Source organism: Diorhabda sublineata, chromosome X (assembly GCF_026230105.1).
Source record: "Diorhabda sublineata isolate icDioSubl1.1 chromosome X, icDioSubl1.1, whole genome shotgun sequence".
NCBI lineage: Eukaryota > Metazoa > Arthropoda > Insecta > Coleoptera > Chrysomelidae > Diorhabda > Diorhabda sublineata.
In genome coordinates this window covers 34,371,044-34,386,441 of record NC_079485.1, presented here as the reverse complement: position 1 = coordinate 34,386,441, position 15,398 = coordinate 34,371,044, and the positions used below count along the sequence as shown (strand labels likewise).

The window sequence follows — 15,398 nt, the reverse complement described above, 5'->3', positions numbered from 1 at the left end:
TAACTTAAAACAATCTGTTAGAAATAAATTATAAAATTTAATCACAAAAACGAAACAATGATATCACAAAAGTGTATTAATAGCGATGCTTATAATTATAAGAAAATTGTTGAAAAAATTACTGGTAAAAAATATACAACGCAAAAAATTTATGCCCTGAAAAAGAAGATTGATATTAGGACTGTTCGGAAACTGATGGAGTTAATGAGATCGTGGTCATATAATATGATCCTTTCGACTATGGTAGACCGGTGGGTAGTTATGATCAGCTGACGGGTTTTTTCATTTTTTTATGATTTTTTCAACTTGATTATTTATTTCCCTCAAATGGCAGTCTACTTTTAATTCTCATGAGCAACGTCATTCATAGGTTACTGAGGTTTGTAGTTTTTATACTTTCCGGCATTTCAGCATAAAATAGCTTATTAGTATTAAACCTAAGTGCAAAATCCATGTGAGTATCAAAATTGTAGAAGGTATCTGGAGAAGACGGACAAATAGAGAACTGATGATCACATACAAAAAGCCAGAAATAACACAACACTTTAATACAAAAGAAGTGATATTATATATCAAATAACTTGTAATGACTGTGAAGTTGTTTATAGAGCAGACATTTATAAAATAGATTAAAAGGTCATCAATATGATAAAAAAAATTGAGCTACAAATCATGAAATATTAAAAAAATATATACATTAGTTTATGAAAATTCAAAAATTCTTGAATCGGAATCGAATACAATAAAAAGAGAATTTTTTGAAATTGTTCACATACAAAGGAACGAAAAAGATTTCAATGATAGAAAAGACCAAAACAAACTAAATAAATATCATGGAAATCATATTTCCGAAATAGTTGAAGATAGGTGAAGAACATTGTAGGAAATTAATTGAGAGGCATAATAATAGGTAAACTAATTACTAATAACATTTCACAAAAATGTTGTAATAAATGTCGAAAAAAGGGTTGAAGATCCGACACTGATAATTTTATCACTAATTTTAGAGATAAATTGGAGGAAAAAAAATAACAGAGCGATATTAAATATCAAAATATAACTCGAACCAAAGAATTTATAAAACAACATAAACATATCAAAATTTTGAAAGTAGCTATATATCTAATAGAACTGTTATGATGACATCAGAAGTGAATAAATAATACGATGATGAAATTATTGAATGATAGACAAGAAAAGGAAAACAGAATCTTACGAATTCTTATAAAATCTAAAATAATAATCTCCTTTTACTCCTTACTCCCTTTTATCTAATTATTCAAACAATATTTAAAAAAAATACTTCTTACAAAAAATATATTGGGATTAGATTAGATTTCAAAGAAAAAAATAGAAATATATGGCGTAGAACATCCAAATGGAATGAATTCGTTAATAAATAAATGAGGGCTTGTCGGGAAAAACTCTTATAGGTATATTATTATACCAATTTTCTTATTTTAAATGCAACTCCTTGTATATTATTTATTTTTTAGATAGTGCATAATTCATGTACAATGTACTATATCCATCTCCAACTGTTTCGGAAATATGAGGTGTTTTCAAATTTATTACACAAATTAACATTAAAATAAGAAAATTATTTTATTTAACAAATTCGCTATATTACACTCAAAATGTATTTTCAATTTCGCTTTTAATATTGAGAACGTAAGCAAAAAATTATTCCAACGCTAGAAACTTGTTGAATGCCTGCATGACAGTATCACTATCGTTTTAATTTAGTTAACTGTACATAATAATAATAAAATGATACCAACTCAAGAGCTCGAAGAAGATGATTTCGATAGGAGAATGTTTTTTTTATGAACAAATGATAACTTTTCGGAATCAGGTAGACCATCTATCAGTTGATTGCGAATCCTAATCCGGAGATTTATATCACAGTTTCCGAACGTCACGTTCAATATTATATGTAAATTTCAAATTTAAAATATGATCTACAAAAACTTTGATTTATATTACTTTTTTGTGCGTTAATTTTTCCATAATATTTATATAGTATTACCAAATTGTTCAGGTCTTTTTTATCATTGACAGCTTTTTCGTTTCTATGTATGTGAAAAGAATTCACTTTTTCTTGTATATGATTCCGTTCCAAGAATTTTTAAATTTTCATAATTTAATGTATGTTTTTTGATATTTCATCATATTGATGACCTTTTAATCTATTTTCTAAATGTCTGTTCTATAAACGACGTCACAATCATTACAAATTACTTGATATATAATATCACTACTTTGGTTTTTTTAGATTTTAGTTTAGTGAAATATTTCGATTATATATATATATATATATATATATATATATATATATACGAGGATGGTCCCAGAAGTACCTGGCCTGACCTAGAGAAGGCGATAGTTGCTTGAAAAATACTTCTATATTAGAAAGTACTCAATCTATACTGCATATGTTTCACATACACCACATTTTTTAACACATGTTTGGTAGCCATCTATAACGTTTTCAGTGAATTTGTAAACATATTTCATGGTTATGAAATACAATACTTTTCTTTGAAAAGCGTTAGCCCAACCAATATAAAAACTGAACTAGATTCTACTCTGGGTAAGAGTGCTCTACTGTTAACGTATCGTAAAATATTGGATAGCAGAGATTAAACAAGGCTGTATGACCTGCGAACACCAGCATCGCACTGGTCGACCAAATGAGGTCATTACAGTAATGACGAAGAAAATCCACAAAGCGGTACTGTATGATCGTCGACTGAAAGTGCGCTAGCTAGCAGACATAGTAGGCATTTCAAAAAGTGTGCGCAAGATAGATACCGCGTTTGCTCACAATGGAACAAAAACAGCGTCGTCAATATATTTCAATCAAGCCGAAAGAAAAAAAACAATCAAACCAATAGACTGAAAAGGGAAAACCGGCTCCAAAGAAGGCAATGTCATGGCGTCCGTTTTTTTATTGATTATCTTAAAAAAGAAGAACTATCAACAGCGAGTATTATACGAACTTATTGCTTGTATTGGTCAATGTTCTTTAAATCAGATTTCTCAAACGAAGATTTATTTTCTCATAGTTCTTCGAACTTTCTTCGACAAGTTCCGCTAGATTTTTAGAGTTTTTCCTTGTTTTAGCTTCATCTGTATTGTAATCATTAAATTAATAATAATTGAATATTAAACAGTTTTTTGGACTTTTTTTAAGGTAGACTGTGGCAACACAAATTAGCAGTTTCTTCAGCCGTACCAGTATCTGACATTTTAAAAATATTAAACTTTAAACTTAAGGATCTATTAAAATATACCAGCACAAACTGTTAAAACGTAACTGTTTGGTTTGGGCTATGCACATGTTACAATTTCGTGCAAGTCCTTATTCTTAAGAATTCTTACAATTTTTAAATAAACAAAATGAATTTACAATCTTTCCTGGGGTTTTTCTGACTTAAAGCGACTTGCGTGTACGTTGACTGACTCTGACTCTCTGGGCTGCTTTTCTCGACTTTGCGGCTGCTTTCCTGTCCTGACTTCCAAAGAAATCCTTTTCACAGCTGCCCTGGGCCTATAACCTGTTGTTATTTTCAGTAGGTTTGGGTTCTTTGTTGTTAAATGATGAATAAATGATACTTGTTTTGATTAACAAAACTCTTGCTGAACAATCGTAGGATTGTTGCTCAATACTTAAAAGTTCTTAAAAACTACAAATTGTACCACGGTTGCCTGTCATAATTTTTGTGCCACTACTTTACTGTCACTTGAACATATCAGAGTGATTGTCCCCTGCCAACTCAACTAAATTAGAAATTAATATAAACGTGGCTACCAACTATATAAAACAAAATTGTGTGAGATAGGAATGGGTCGAATCAGCTGTTAATTTGATCAATTATCAACAGTAACTGACCCTTCCGACCATGTAGCGATGTACCAAAAACAGTTAACACTCCCGGCCGATTGCAGCTATATCTAATGGCTAGCGTAAGGAGAGATGTTCATTTTAGCCAATAGATGCAAAGACACGTGGTGATCATGCTTCGATCACGTATCGATTGTTGTTTTTTGAGTCGCTCTGTTTGTTGGATGGATTTAGTATAGTATTTTATTAACTTAAATTTAACACTTTATGTTTGTAATCTCCCAAGATTTTGAGTTTAATTACTTGGCAAAATAAAAATTACTCGTTCACCTCTATCCAGGACCGTATATCTTATAATATGATTTTTTTTAATATGAGCCGTATACTTTACAATTTTTTCGAAAGTTTTTTTATTGTTGGTGTATCACACAAACTGGCGGTAGCTGTATTGACCATTAATGTTAACAAATTAACATCATTTTCATTGCAACCGTTGATATCAGCAAGTATGCATGAACCACTTTATATTTATCAACCTTTGAAAAAGTCTTTGCTGCTTTTGTAATTATAATATTAATATTGCTATTATACGGTAAACAAGAAATATATTTTTATATAACATGATCGATGAACAAAACTGCCAGTACTAGTCAGTACGCAGTTCCCCATCACAGTGGAAGATTACTGGGAATTTTAGAATTAAAGTTAACTCCAGAATAAACTCTTTTCAGATAGTATGAAATATATTAATTTTGTTTTATCAGATAGAATGTCTTTCATGCATTCGTGGGTTTCTTTGCATTATATTTCGAAATCGTTGGTTTAAATGAGAGAAGCTATGAATAACCAGCAAGCAAATTTTATGTGAATCGGCGACTAAAAAGGACTAAAAAGAGTGAATACTAAACTAATTTTTTGGAAACAATTGGAAAAGTTAAATGAATTCCTGTATCCAATAACAAGATGGATATCATTTTTAATTGTTGTATTTTCTTTGCCGGAGTATTATTCGCAAAATGAAGATTTCTCACATCAAAAGACAATATTGGCAATTAATTGCTTGTGTGCTACATCGCCAATAAAAAAGTAACTGTAAATAAGCAAATAATGTATAATATATAATAATGGTCGTATATTTCAGAAACTCTACATCTAGCAACGGCGATTATATAAAACTCAAATGAGTGATCCAACTGGTTTACATAACCCAAAATGTGTTACTGTATCAGCCAAGGTAACAAAGCTATCTCTATGTTTCCATATTTTACGTATGTACTGTAAATTGCATTCCATTTCAAAACAAATGAATTATTCCCTTCTTAGTGTGAAAGAAGAATAGTATTTGAGTGTAACAAAGAAAAAAAATTCAAAACCACACTTTAGTTAAAATGCACTAAAAAAAGAAAATAACATTTTTCGCGTCAATCTTGATACAATTGGAAAAGTATATTATTAACATCTACGTGCAGAAACATAACGGAAAGTCATATAGGAACTAATACTTTCTAATAATAAGCTGAACATTCCGCTATTAAATAAAGCTAATATTCGTTGTTGTGAATACTAATATACAATGAGATAAAGTTAAAAAATTAGAGATGTGTGAAAAAATGGTTAAAGAGTAAATGAACAAACTCAATTCATACGCCTAAACTTGATTCTAAATATTCAGTTATTCTTCTTAAAGACCAATTGTGCCAAAAAATGTATCATTTTTTATTACAAATAAAAAAAGGTGGTTTTAAAAAAACTGATTTAATTTTTTATATTTGACTTTTATATTCATGTCTCTAATGAAATTTGATCTCCTAACTGGTTCATTAACATTGAGCTTTCCAAGTTATTTTACATGTAAAACCTCATTTAGCTAAAGGCTCTTATGAAAGATTCATTTCACAACAAATCCTAATGAAATTAGTAAAATAAAGTAAATTTAATTTGAAATACTTTCATCAAATGCCATAAATACAAAATAGAAGAATCTGCTTCATATGAAAATTGAGTTGAAAATTCAAACAGTATTATTGATTAGTATACTATTGTCAAAAGCGAGAAAATGTGCGAAATTGGAGGTCAATAGGTTTTGGTTAAAATTTTATTAGAAAATTCAATCTAAGCAAATAAATAAAAAACCAGACAAACTAATAGAATAAGTTAAATAAAATGTGGTAAAAAAGAAGATTTTTGGAAGACAGCATAACATGAACTCAACTGTAATTTTTTGTTAATTGGCTGATACATAATTGATTCTATGCAGAACTATTTTATCTTGACTTTGTTATGTAAATTTCAAGATGTTTATTGGTCGAAGGAAGGTTAAGAAGTTTGGCTTAATTTTCCAGTGGAATAGAACAATCGAGAATAATTACTTTTCTTTGAGACGAACATAGTTTGTTACAACTTATTCAACTTTACTTTAATTTCCTATTTCTTCAACCTCTTAAAGAACTAACTAATTCTGAAGATTTTATGAATTTCATAAAGTCATGAATTTTAATGCACTACTGTATAATATCAGCATCACAAAATAATGCTAAGAAAAATTGATAGTTTATGTTTTAGTATAAATTGTTATGATTTTTACACCTTAACTAATTGTCAAAACTGCTTGAAATTTGAAAAGTAAATATTACTGTCTATTTGTCTTGAAATGTACCAATTATCATTCAAAGTGTTATCTTTATAAACGCTTTTATTTGCAGGAAAATCTAGCGTGTAATGCATACTAAAATAAGGTCAAATATGACGTAAGTATTAAAGATGTATTTTTATAGCAATTCACATTGAGAATTTTTTGTTCCGAATCCTATTTCTAAAGTATTTATTTCACTTTTTACAATACTTGGGTACTTTTATTCAATACATATTGTCATTAACAAGAGATCACTGAGAAAAATGAGCCACCCACAATCTTTGGGATTTCTAAGTGATTCAACATACTAAAATATTATTTGAATTGATAAGTTTGCTCAAGTCATTAATTTTAAGGTTAGATCTTTCCAAGCAATATCTTCACTGTAGTATGTTTTGTCCGAATTTTATTATTGCATTTACTTTGTCTAAAAACTAATTATAATTTATAGTGAATAATATCTTAAAATTGGAATAACCTTATACCACCTTCACAAACTGTTGTTCAGGGAGACCAATCCACTACAGAAAATTACCAAGAATTATTTAAGCATGGAGTTCATTCTTTCACGAAAATGCTTGAGAGAGGAATGTGTTTTCCATTGGTTGAAGAGACATTTGCAAAGTTTAAATATTACATAGCATGATTTTATCTATATATAGTTTTGTTTTTGGAATATATACTATCTAAAATCAATTTTTACATAAAGACCAGTTCTTGAAGTTCATATTTGTTGAACATCTGCAATATAAATAAGATTAAAACAAAACACCATATGTGAAATGATTAACCATTTATACAAGGTCATTTTTTAAAACAATTTCATACACATTTTTATTGTGTTTAATTGCGTTGTATTACAACATACTGTTAACCGTAACCTCGTTGGTCAATATTTATAATGAATAATAGAAATTCACGATTTACAATATAAAACATGAAACAAAGATTTGATACAAAGTAGACACGTTTATTGAAGGTTTAAGCGTGATGAAAAGAACGTCACCATTTCGTCAGTCAATCGTCATTATAAACAGAATATAATTTCAGAGATAATTAATATTATATTTTTCCAACTAATGGTGGTGTTAAAAGTGATTGAAATTCATTTTTAATGTTTTTTTTTTCTTTAAAACAAAGAAAAAATAAAGGCGACCTAATATAAAGCTTCTAGATAGTATATATATATATATATATATATATATATATATATATATATATATATATATATATATATATATATATATATATATATATATATATATATGCTTACATACATACTACATTTATATGCTTACGAGTTTGTTTCATATTTCCAATTTAATAAACTACCCAATTTCCATTAGAAAACCAAAGTCATTTGGACTATTAGATTTGTCCTTCGATGTCCTTGTTATGCTATTTGGTAATTTATTCTTAGTTTATATCTCTTTTACTGCCACGGCTAGATATATTGACAAAAGAAATTTACAAACTATCACGTATTTCTGATAAATTCTACTGCTATACCCATTGTAGCATCAACTACACTCCGATTGGACCTTTTTCTAATTGTTTAACTAAAATTTTGACAAAATCTTATGATTTTAAAAATAATGATTATATCAAAGACTCCTTGAAAATTAATAAAACTTTTAATGTGGTGTAACCACATAATTAAGTATTGTTTAGATATAATTTCACTATTCAATAACGTTTAAATAAATGTCTAACGCCTCTAGAACACAAATGGAATAAGTAAAAATTTTACAGCAAAAAACTCTATTGTTAACAATACATATTCTCCTTATAATAATAAGAATTCCCAACAAATCTTTGAAACAGATGATATAACTTTATCTCTTCCAACTAACCTTACCTAACCTATGAAATTCAACTTCACTCATAACGACCTAACCCATAAAAATTTATTCATAATCATTCATAATCGAACAAATAAAAATTCAGCGACATAATTATTCAACATGATTCATAATGACCTAACCTAATCTAACCTATAAAAATTTAATATCATTCATAATCTAACCAATAAATATTCATCATGATTCATAACGGCCTAAACTATAAAAATTTAATGTTATTCATAATCTAAGCAATGAACATTGATAACCTGAATCACTAAGCTTAATATTTCTATCAAGCGTCAATTTGAACATTCATTTTGAATATGATGAGTTTAATCATTGTTAAAAGCAACAACAAAATTTAAACATCCCAATTCTCAACCAATTAATGTAAGTAATTTGTATTATTGTTACATTTCATAGATATTTTAGTCCCTCGCGATGGATAATTTGATATTCGAAAGCTTGGAAATATATTATAGTACACTTTGGTGTTAAGTTTCAATCCCACTACAAAAACACTAAATTTCTTTAATTTCTTAGACCTTTTGATATTTTTCCTCCTAATATTCTTGATTTTAGGTCTCTCAAATTAGTTTCTTTTATAATTTTTGAATGACAGATAAAAACTTAGATAATCTTAAAATTCTAAATATATGACTTGGAAAGAAAAAGTCAAACGCTTATATAATTATATATATATATATATATATATATATATATATATATATATATATATATATATATATATATATATATATAAACAGGGTCTTTCAAAACGTTCGCATGCGAGTTGTATAACTGCATTAAGAAAATCGAGTAAACATCACCAAATAATCACATGTCTATAACGCATAGATTAATCGCATATTAACAATAAGGTTTAGTCAATCAAAGCTTGTGGAACGCTTAAGTTCCTCCCGAGCGGTTGAGAGAGCCATAAAAGTATTTAGCTGCTGCCGCATTTTTGAACTTTGTTTATAGACATGTGATTGTTTGGTGATATAACTCGCATGCGAACGTTTTGAAAGACCCGATATAATGAAGCATCGAATTTCATGGTGCGCCACTGCGCGTACTATGAGCGTTATGTCGAATAACTCTAACTATTTACTCCTGATTGATTGTCGAAAAAATATTAGAAATAAATAGAAATTAGCTGCCAAGAAAATTCTTGAACTAGTTTATTCAAATACATTTGTTGTTTAATTATAGTTAATTAATTAACTGAATTTAATTAATTAAAATTAATCAAAGAATTATGCAAATTTCCAACCGAAAGATTGTATGATTCTGTTCATGATCGTATGAACAGCTATATGTAATGAACCGCTGACGCTTTTCATTTCAGTTGAAGAAAATAAATGTATTCTGTTTTTTTTTTCATGTAATATGGGTGCCGTCTCTTTACCCACTTATGGTGTCGCAGTTGATGATTCTGTCTATAACATTCCAGAAATATCGTCCAAGATAACCTATCGTATTGGCTTTCAAACTATATTATTACACTCCGGTTTCAGTGTTTATTTATGTTTTTGTTGTTAGTGGAAAACCCTTTAAAATTGTCGGAAAAGTACAAATGCACTTATTATGTGTGTAATCTCTCAAGTTTATTGCTACTCAAAATTTAGTTGTTAAGGAATCGAGAGGCGACTTAGTCACAATAGGATGAAAAGAATGACAAAAAGGCGTAACTATATAAGGAAGGACATTAAAAAATATAATAAGTACTTTTGTGATTATCCCTACTTGTCAGTGAAAGTTTTTAAAATTTCTTAAATGCTCAAGTCTTTATTCAGTAGAGTGCCAATATCTATTAGTTTCTTTTTATATTTGTCAAACATAAATTATTTTTTATATAGCTTCAAAATAAGTGACAAGACCGTGAAGATTACCTAAAATATACGTCATTGTGAAATTAACTTATTAATGATAAGAATTTTCAATCAAAACTGTAAATAAGAATTGTTAATCGCATAATGGTGACACCTAAAACCGAAAAACTACAGTATAGCCTAAAACTATGCCAATTAGCAAAATTATGGGAAGTAAAAATAGAAAAATTCAAAATAATGATAACTTCAGCACCAGTCAATGAACCGAGAAAAAAATAACTAGAAAAAGTCAAAAATTTCAACTTTCTTTATTCGATGATCTAAGAGTGTGAAAAAGTGGTTGAAAAAATTAAAGAACTCACGATTACAAATAATGTACCAATAAATTAATATTTGGGAAGAAAAAAATATCACCAATAAAAATACCAATATACCATGATATATTCAGATCCACTAACTTTATATCAATATTTACCAGTCCTACATTTTACGGTTCACTGTACTTACTTGATCGGATAAATAAATGAATGTGTTGAATGCGACTAATATTTAAAGTAGAACATGTATTTTTTTTGTATATAAAACAACAGACATGTATTATGAAAATACAAGATAATATACAATATCAATAAAGAATTTTGTTTGTTTGGTCATATAATATAAAAAATGTATTGCGAAACGATGATAACGGTTTCTGCATAATATCCTCGTGTCTTTCAAAAATATTCTAAGAACACTTCTATAACAATCCTGATGAATTTTTTGAACAATGAAGTATAAAAGCAAACAAATATTATAAATGAAATTACTTTATTATGACCAGAAGAAAATCACAATTATGTGCTTATTATAATTACAGGAGCTATGAATAAGGATTATTTATGATTAGTAACATAGAGCCAATTCAGCCAGTAGTAAGAGGAAGTGAACTAATCCTATTGGGTCAATTCTTTAGGTCAGAGGTAAACCATCATGAGTGCTTTTCACGGTTGAGATTTTTACCTTTTACCTAAGTAACTTATTTTTGATGGATCTTTATTGAGGAAAACTATCCTACATGCAAAATAATCTAGTACCATATTCCACCCACCATGTTATTTTGCATGTAGGATAATTTTCCTCGATGAAAATCAATCAAAAATGAGGCACTTGAAGTAAAAGTCTCAAATGTAAAAAGATGCACTTATGATGGTTCACCTTTGAGTTACAGAGTTAGAAATACTAAAATATCCAATATTTTTATGGAACTGTTCTCACAATGAATGTTCTTACCATACTTTCGATGTATTTCAATATTTTTATATTAAATTTCAGACTAAATTAAAGATAAAATCACTTACTTTTATTTCTTCTAACATTATCGATGGGTTTACAGCTGGAGTCTTCAATCTTGGTAGTCGAGAGGCTTCCTGTTTTTATCACCAAAGGTTCGCATGCCTCTTTTTCACTATATTCAGACCTTGTAGGCATTTTGGAATCACTAACTAATTAGGATTTGCTACTGTGGGAGTTTTGGTTGCACTACGCGCCTAACACACTTTGTACCGCACAATAAACTAGTACAAACAACTAATTTAATATTTTATTCAACGATTAGAAATAAAAACTTATCATTGTACAGACACGTAATGGCAGTAGCCCTTGCTTTTTCTAGATGAGGCAGCGCGAGTTTATCGCAACATTTTATTGATAGAAGGCTTCGTTTTAGTAAATACACTCACACAGTTTTGTGTGATTGTTGAAGGCCATAATATTTTATGTATTTGTTGTGAACGGTTGTTGTTAGTAATCAATTATATACGAATGAATTAAAACTGTTCTGCTTAATTAAAATATTGCTTATCGAGTTCTGTTAGATTGAGTGTTTAAACTAGGAACAATTTATTATTTTCATGTCTTTATCTCTCGTACATTGACACCCTAGTAAACACACTGGAAGGTGATTGCTTGTGAGAAAACAAGGGAACCTGTAAAAGTAGTAGGGGACTACTGAGAAAGAAACAAGCGTTTGGAATTAATTTTTATTAAAAACATAGTGCTTTCATTAAGAACAATCGTTAAGTGTGCCTCCACCCTCACTATATTTTTTAAAATACATATTTCTTCTCCACCTTCATCACATATCATTAACATATAAGCAAATATTTTGAAATAAACTGGCCATAGACCATTACTGTGGTTCACAGTAATGGTCTATTATTGTGCTTCTCGCTTGAAGGCATTATAGTTTTGTTTTTGAAAGTAATAATTAATTAATAAAATATACATCTCAATATCTCTATGGATATATCGCACATCTAGATCTAAAGGAGGTCATCTAAAAAATCGACAAAATCGAGTTAAGCACACTATCACATTCCGAGCCGAAATCCTATCGACCAATGAAACAGGTTTAATAATATCTCTGGTACTGGATGCTAAATGGCACCGAGTCTCTTTTTTGTTGAGTATAAGCGAAGTGCACGTTCCCGTTGAAACAATTTAAAGTTATTTCTATCTGTATTGTTGACATCTTCAACAGAATTTATTTTGAGTTATCGTTTGTAGGTGGTAAGTTCTGAGTAAATTAGTACAACATTTTGAGTTAAGCCCGTACTGCTGGTAAGGTGAGCAAATTTTTATTTTGAGTTGTTGCCAAATAGATGAATCATTTTCGAATTTTGAGTTAACTCTATTTTACTAAGATGTATTTTAAACGCCCACATTTCTTGAAAACCTACCTAAATTAAATTATTTTGCTATTAGCTATAAAGTTTTCTTCAAATTATTATTTTTTTGTCGCCTTTAAATTTAATAGATTCATCTCCCTTTAGATGGTATTCCCCAATATCGCTAACGAGGTCAAAAATGCTAAATTTAAGGCTATTTCCAAAACTATGGTGCACATAACCCTTTAAGTAAGTACAATAAGTATCACGCTTTTTCAGGAAAACAATGAGACATGGTCGGTTCTTAGTAAATATGATAGAAGAAAGGGATGAAGAAAACATCGCTACTATCATCATTTCCAGGCATGAAACAAGGGATAACAAAAACTTCTTCCATCATTTCTACAAGACATCAAATCCTGCAAGATAACTTGAAGAAAACGTCAACTAGTGATGAAGTTTCATCTCAAGAAACCCGTCCCATCTTATCAGTGGCTGATACATTTCCAAGCAACAAAATTCTAGCACACCAAATTATTATATTTCACCAATTCAGAGCGATAAAAGTTATATTGATGACTCCGATGAGGATCCCAATTTTCAATTGGCTCGCAAAAGTAAACTTTCATCTAAGATTATACGTCTAACACCAGCTCATCGGTGTCGGAAAATGATAATGAACAAGTATACCCTCAAGATGCTGTAGTTTCTGAAACTATTACCGTAATCCCAGGATCGAAAAACAAGGCGAAAAAGGGTACGAAAACCAACAAAGTGGAAAACGAATGTCGCAAAAAAGCTGAGTTTATAGCTCGACAATTGCTACAAATAAAGCCAATACCCCCTTTAGATCTAGATGTGCGATATTCCTTCATAGATAAAGATAACACTTTTAATATAAACATATAATACCAAGTGAGAATATCTGCTCCTGCGGTATCTAGTAGTTGATGCGCTCATAATGGGAATAAATCAATTAGCAAAGCAATATTCGAAATCTAGATATTTTGTAAGCACTTAGAGAATTCAAAAAAAACTAAATATGGGTTTAAATCCATACAGGTGTATAGAGAAACGATTAATTAGCATTACTTGGTAAAGTGCAATATTTTATCTGTGTAAAAATAATAATGGCAATATCAACTTTTGTGAAATCCCATATACCCAGGAACATTAGAAGTGTTACACCGGAAAAGAATAACTTCTTGACCTTGATTATTTGGCAAATCATAATCATATTCGGAGAAAGTCAACAAATTATGATAACAATATCAACGTTTTATATTTTATCATGTTCACAAAACAATTTTTTAAAGGAACCTATTCACGAAATCTCAATAGTATAGATGGTATTAGTTATTGGGAATTCGTCTACTTATGTTAAGCATAACAATACGGCTCAAATACGAAGACCCCAAAATAGTAACAAGTTAGCGATTTCGACAGGAGTAGAAAAATAGCCTTTGTCATGTTGGTTTATCATATCGAGAAATTATCCCTTGTGTTAATTAGACTTTCAACAAAACAACACATGATACACAAGCTGTACAGAAGATTCATCAAAGGAGAATATGAACAAGGCTGGGTTAATTGGTATATAGTTGTAATAAAGACAATGATAAAAACATTTGCAAAATGAGCCCCTCTCTCGACACAACATTGAAAAATTAATCACTTCTGTATCAGAAGTGTTTTCAATATCAAATTTTTAAGAGACAAATCTATTAAAAACTTTATTATTACAATGCAGAAAAAATTAAAAATTCAAACGATTTCAACTTACAGACCAAATTTTCTATGTATCCAGGAGACTAACTTTACAACAGTTAATCTTTCGCAGCCCAAATCTTTGCATTATAGTTAACGTGCTTCAATATTCCCATCCATCGATACTTTTCAACTTAACTCCCTTTAAACACAGATCTAAGCTATTGCTATAATAGCTCATTGATCAGTTAAGCTGACGACATGTTCTTTATATATCCCTCCAAAATACCCTCTAAAAGAAGAAAAGCTCATTGATTTGATACACCCACTTCCATATCTGGTGATTTCATAGCACATAACAACATGTGGAGCGCGCACATTGAGGAGGAGTAAAATTGTCGAAACTATTCTAAACTGTACAACTCTTGCCTACTAAATAAAGGTTCTGCAATCGACCTATGTACAGGGTCCTTCACGACGAGCTGAATCGATATGCATATGGGAAAGTACTGGGACTAGTGTTCTAAAAATTTGCTTGCATAGGTTTTCCGAAATGCTGGTTTCAGCTAAAATAATTTCAGTTTTCTGAAACTTCCGGTTATACCGGAAGTGGACCCAAACTTCGTTATTTTGAACGGAATGGTATGGTTTTTATTAATTTTTTGGGATCTACGCAAAATTACAATATAACTTTATATAAAGCATCGTATGCCTAAAGTCCACAATTTTTTAATTATTTCACATTTTCTTAATTTTTGGACACATGCAGCCCTCCACTACAAAAATTATATTTCTAAGTTTAAGTGAGTCAGGTCTAATATTTTTGGAGTTTGGACAAATAACACCTATAGCTTTCAAAATCTGTGAAAACCTTGACAAAAATTT

General features: G+C 29.5%; 1 protein-coding gene across 1 annotated transcript in view; it reads right to left on the bottom strand.

Moving 5' to 3' along the window:
• Window positions 1-12,367, bottom strand: part of LOC130451843 (monocarboxylate transporter 13) — a 29,810-nt gene extending 17,443 nt beyond the window's left edge. Inside the window, exon 1 of the mRNA XM_056791156.1 lies at window positions 11,499-12,367. Within this exon, the coding sequence (XP_056647134.1) occupies window positions 11,499-11,628 (130 nt within the window). The 5' untranslated portion in view covers window positions 11,629-12,367. The remainder of the gene's footprint in view (window positions 1-11,498) is intronic.
• Window positions 12,368-15,398: the final 3,031 nt, after the last annotated feature.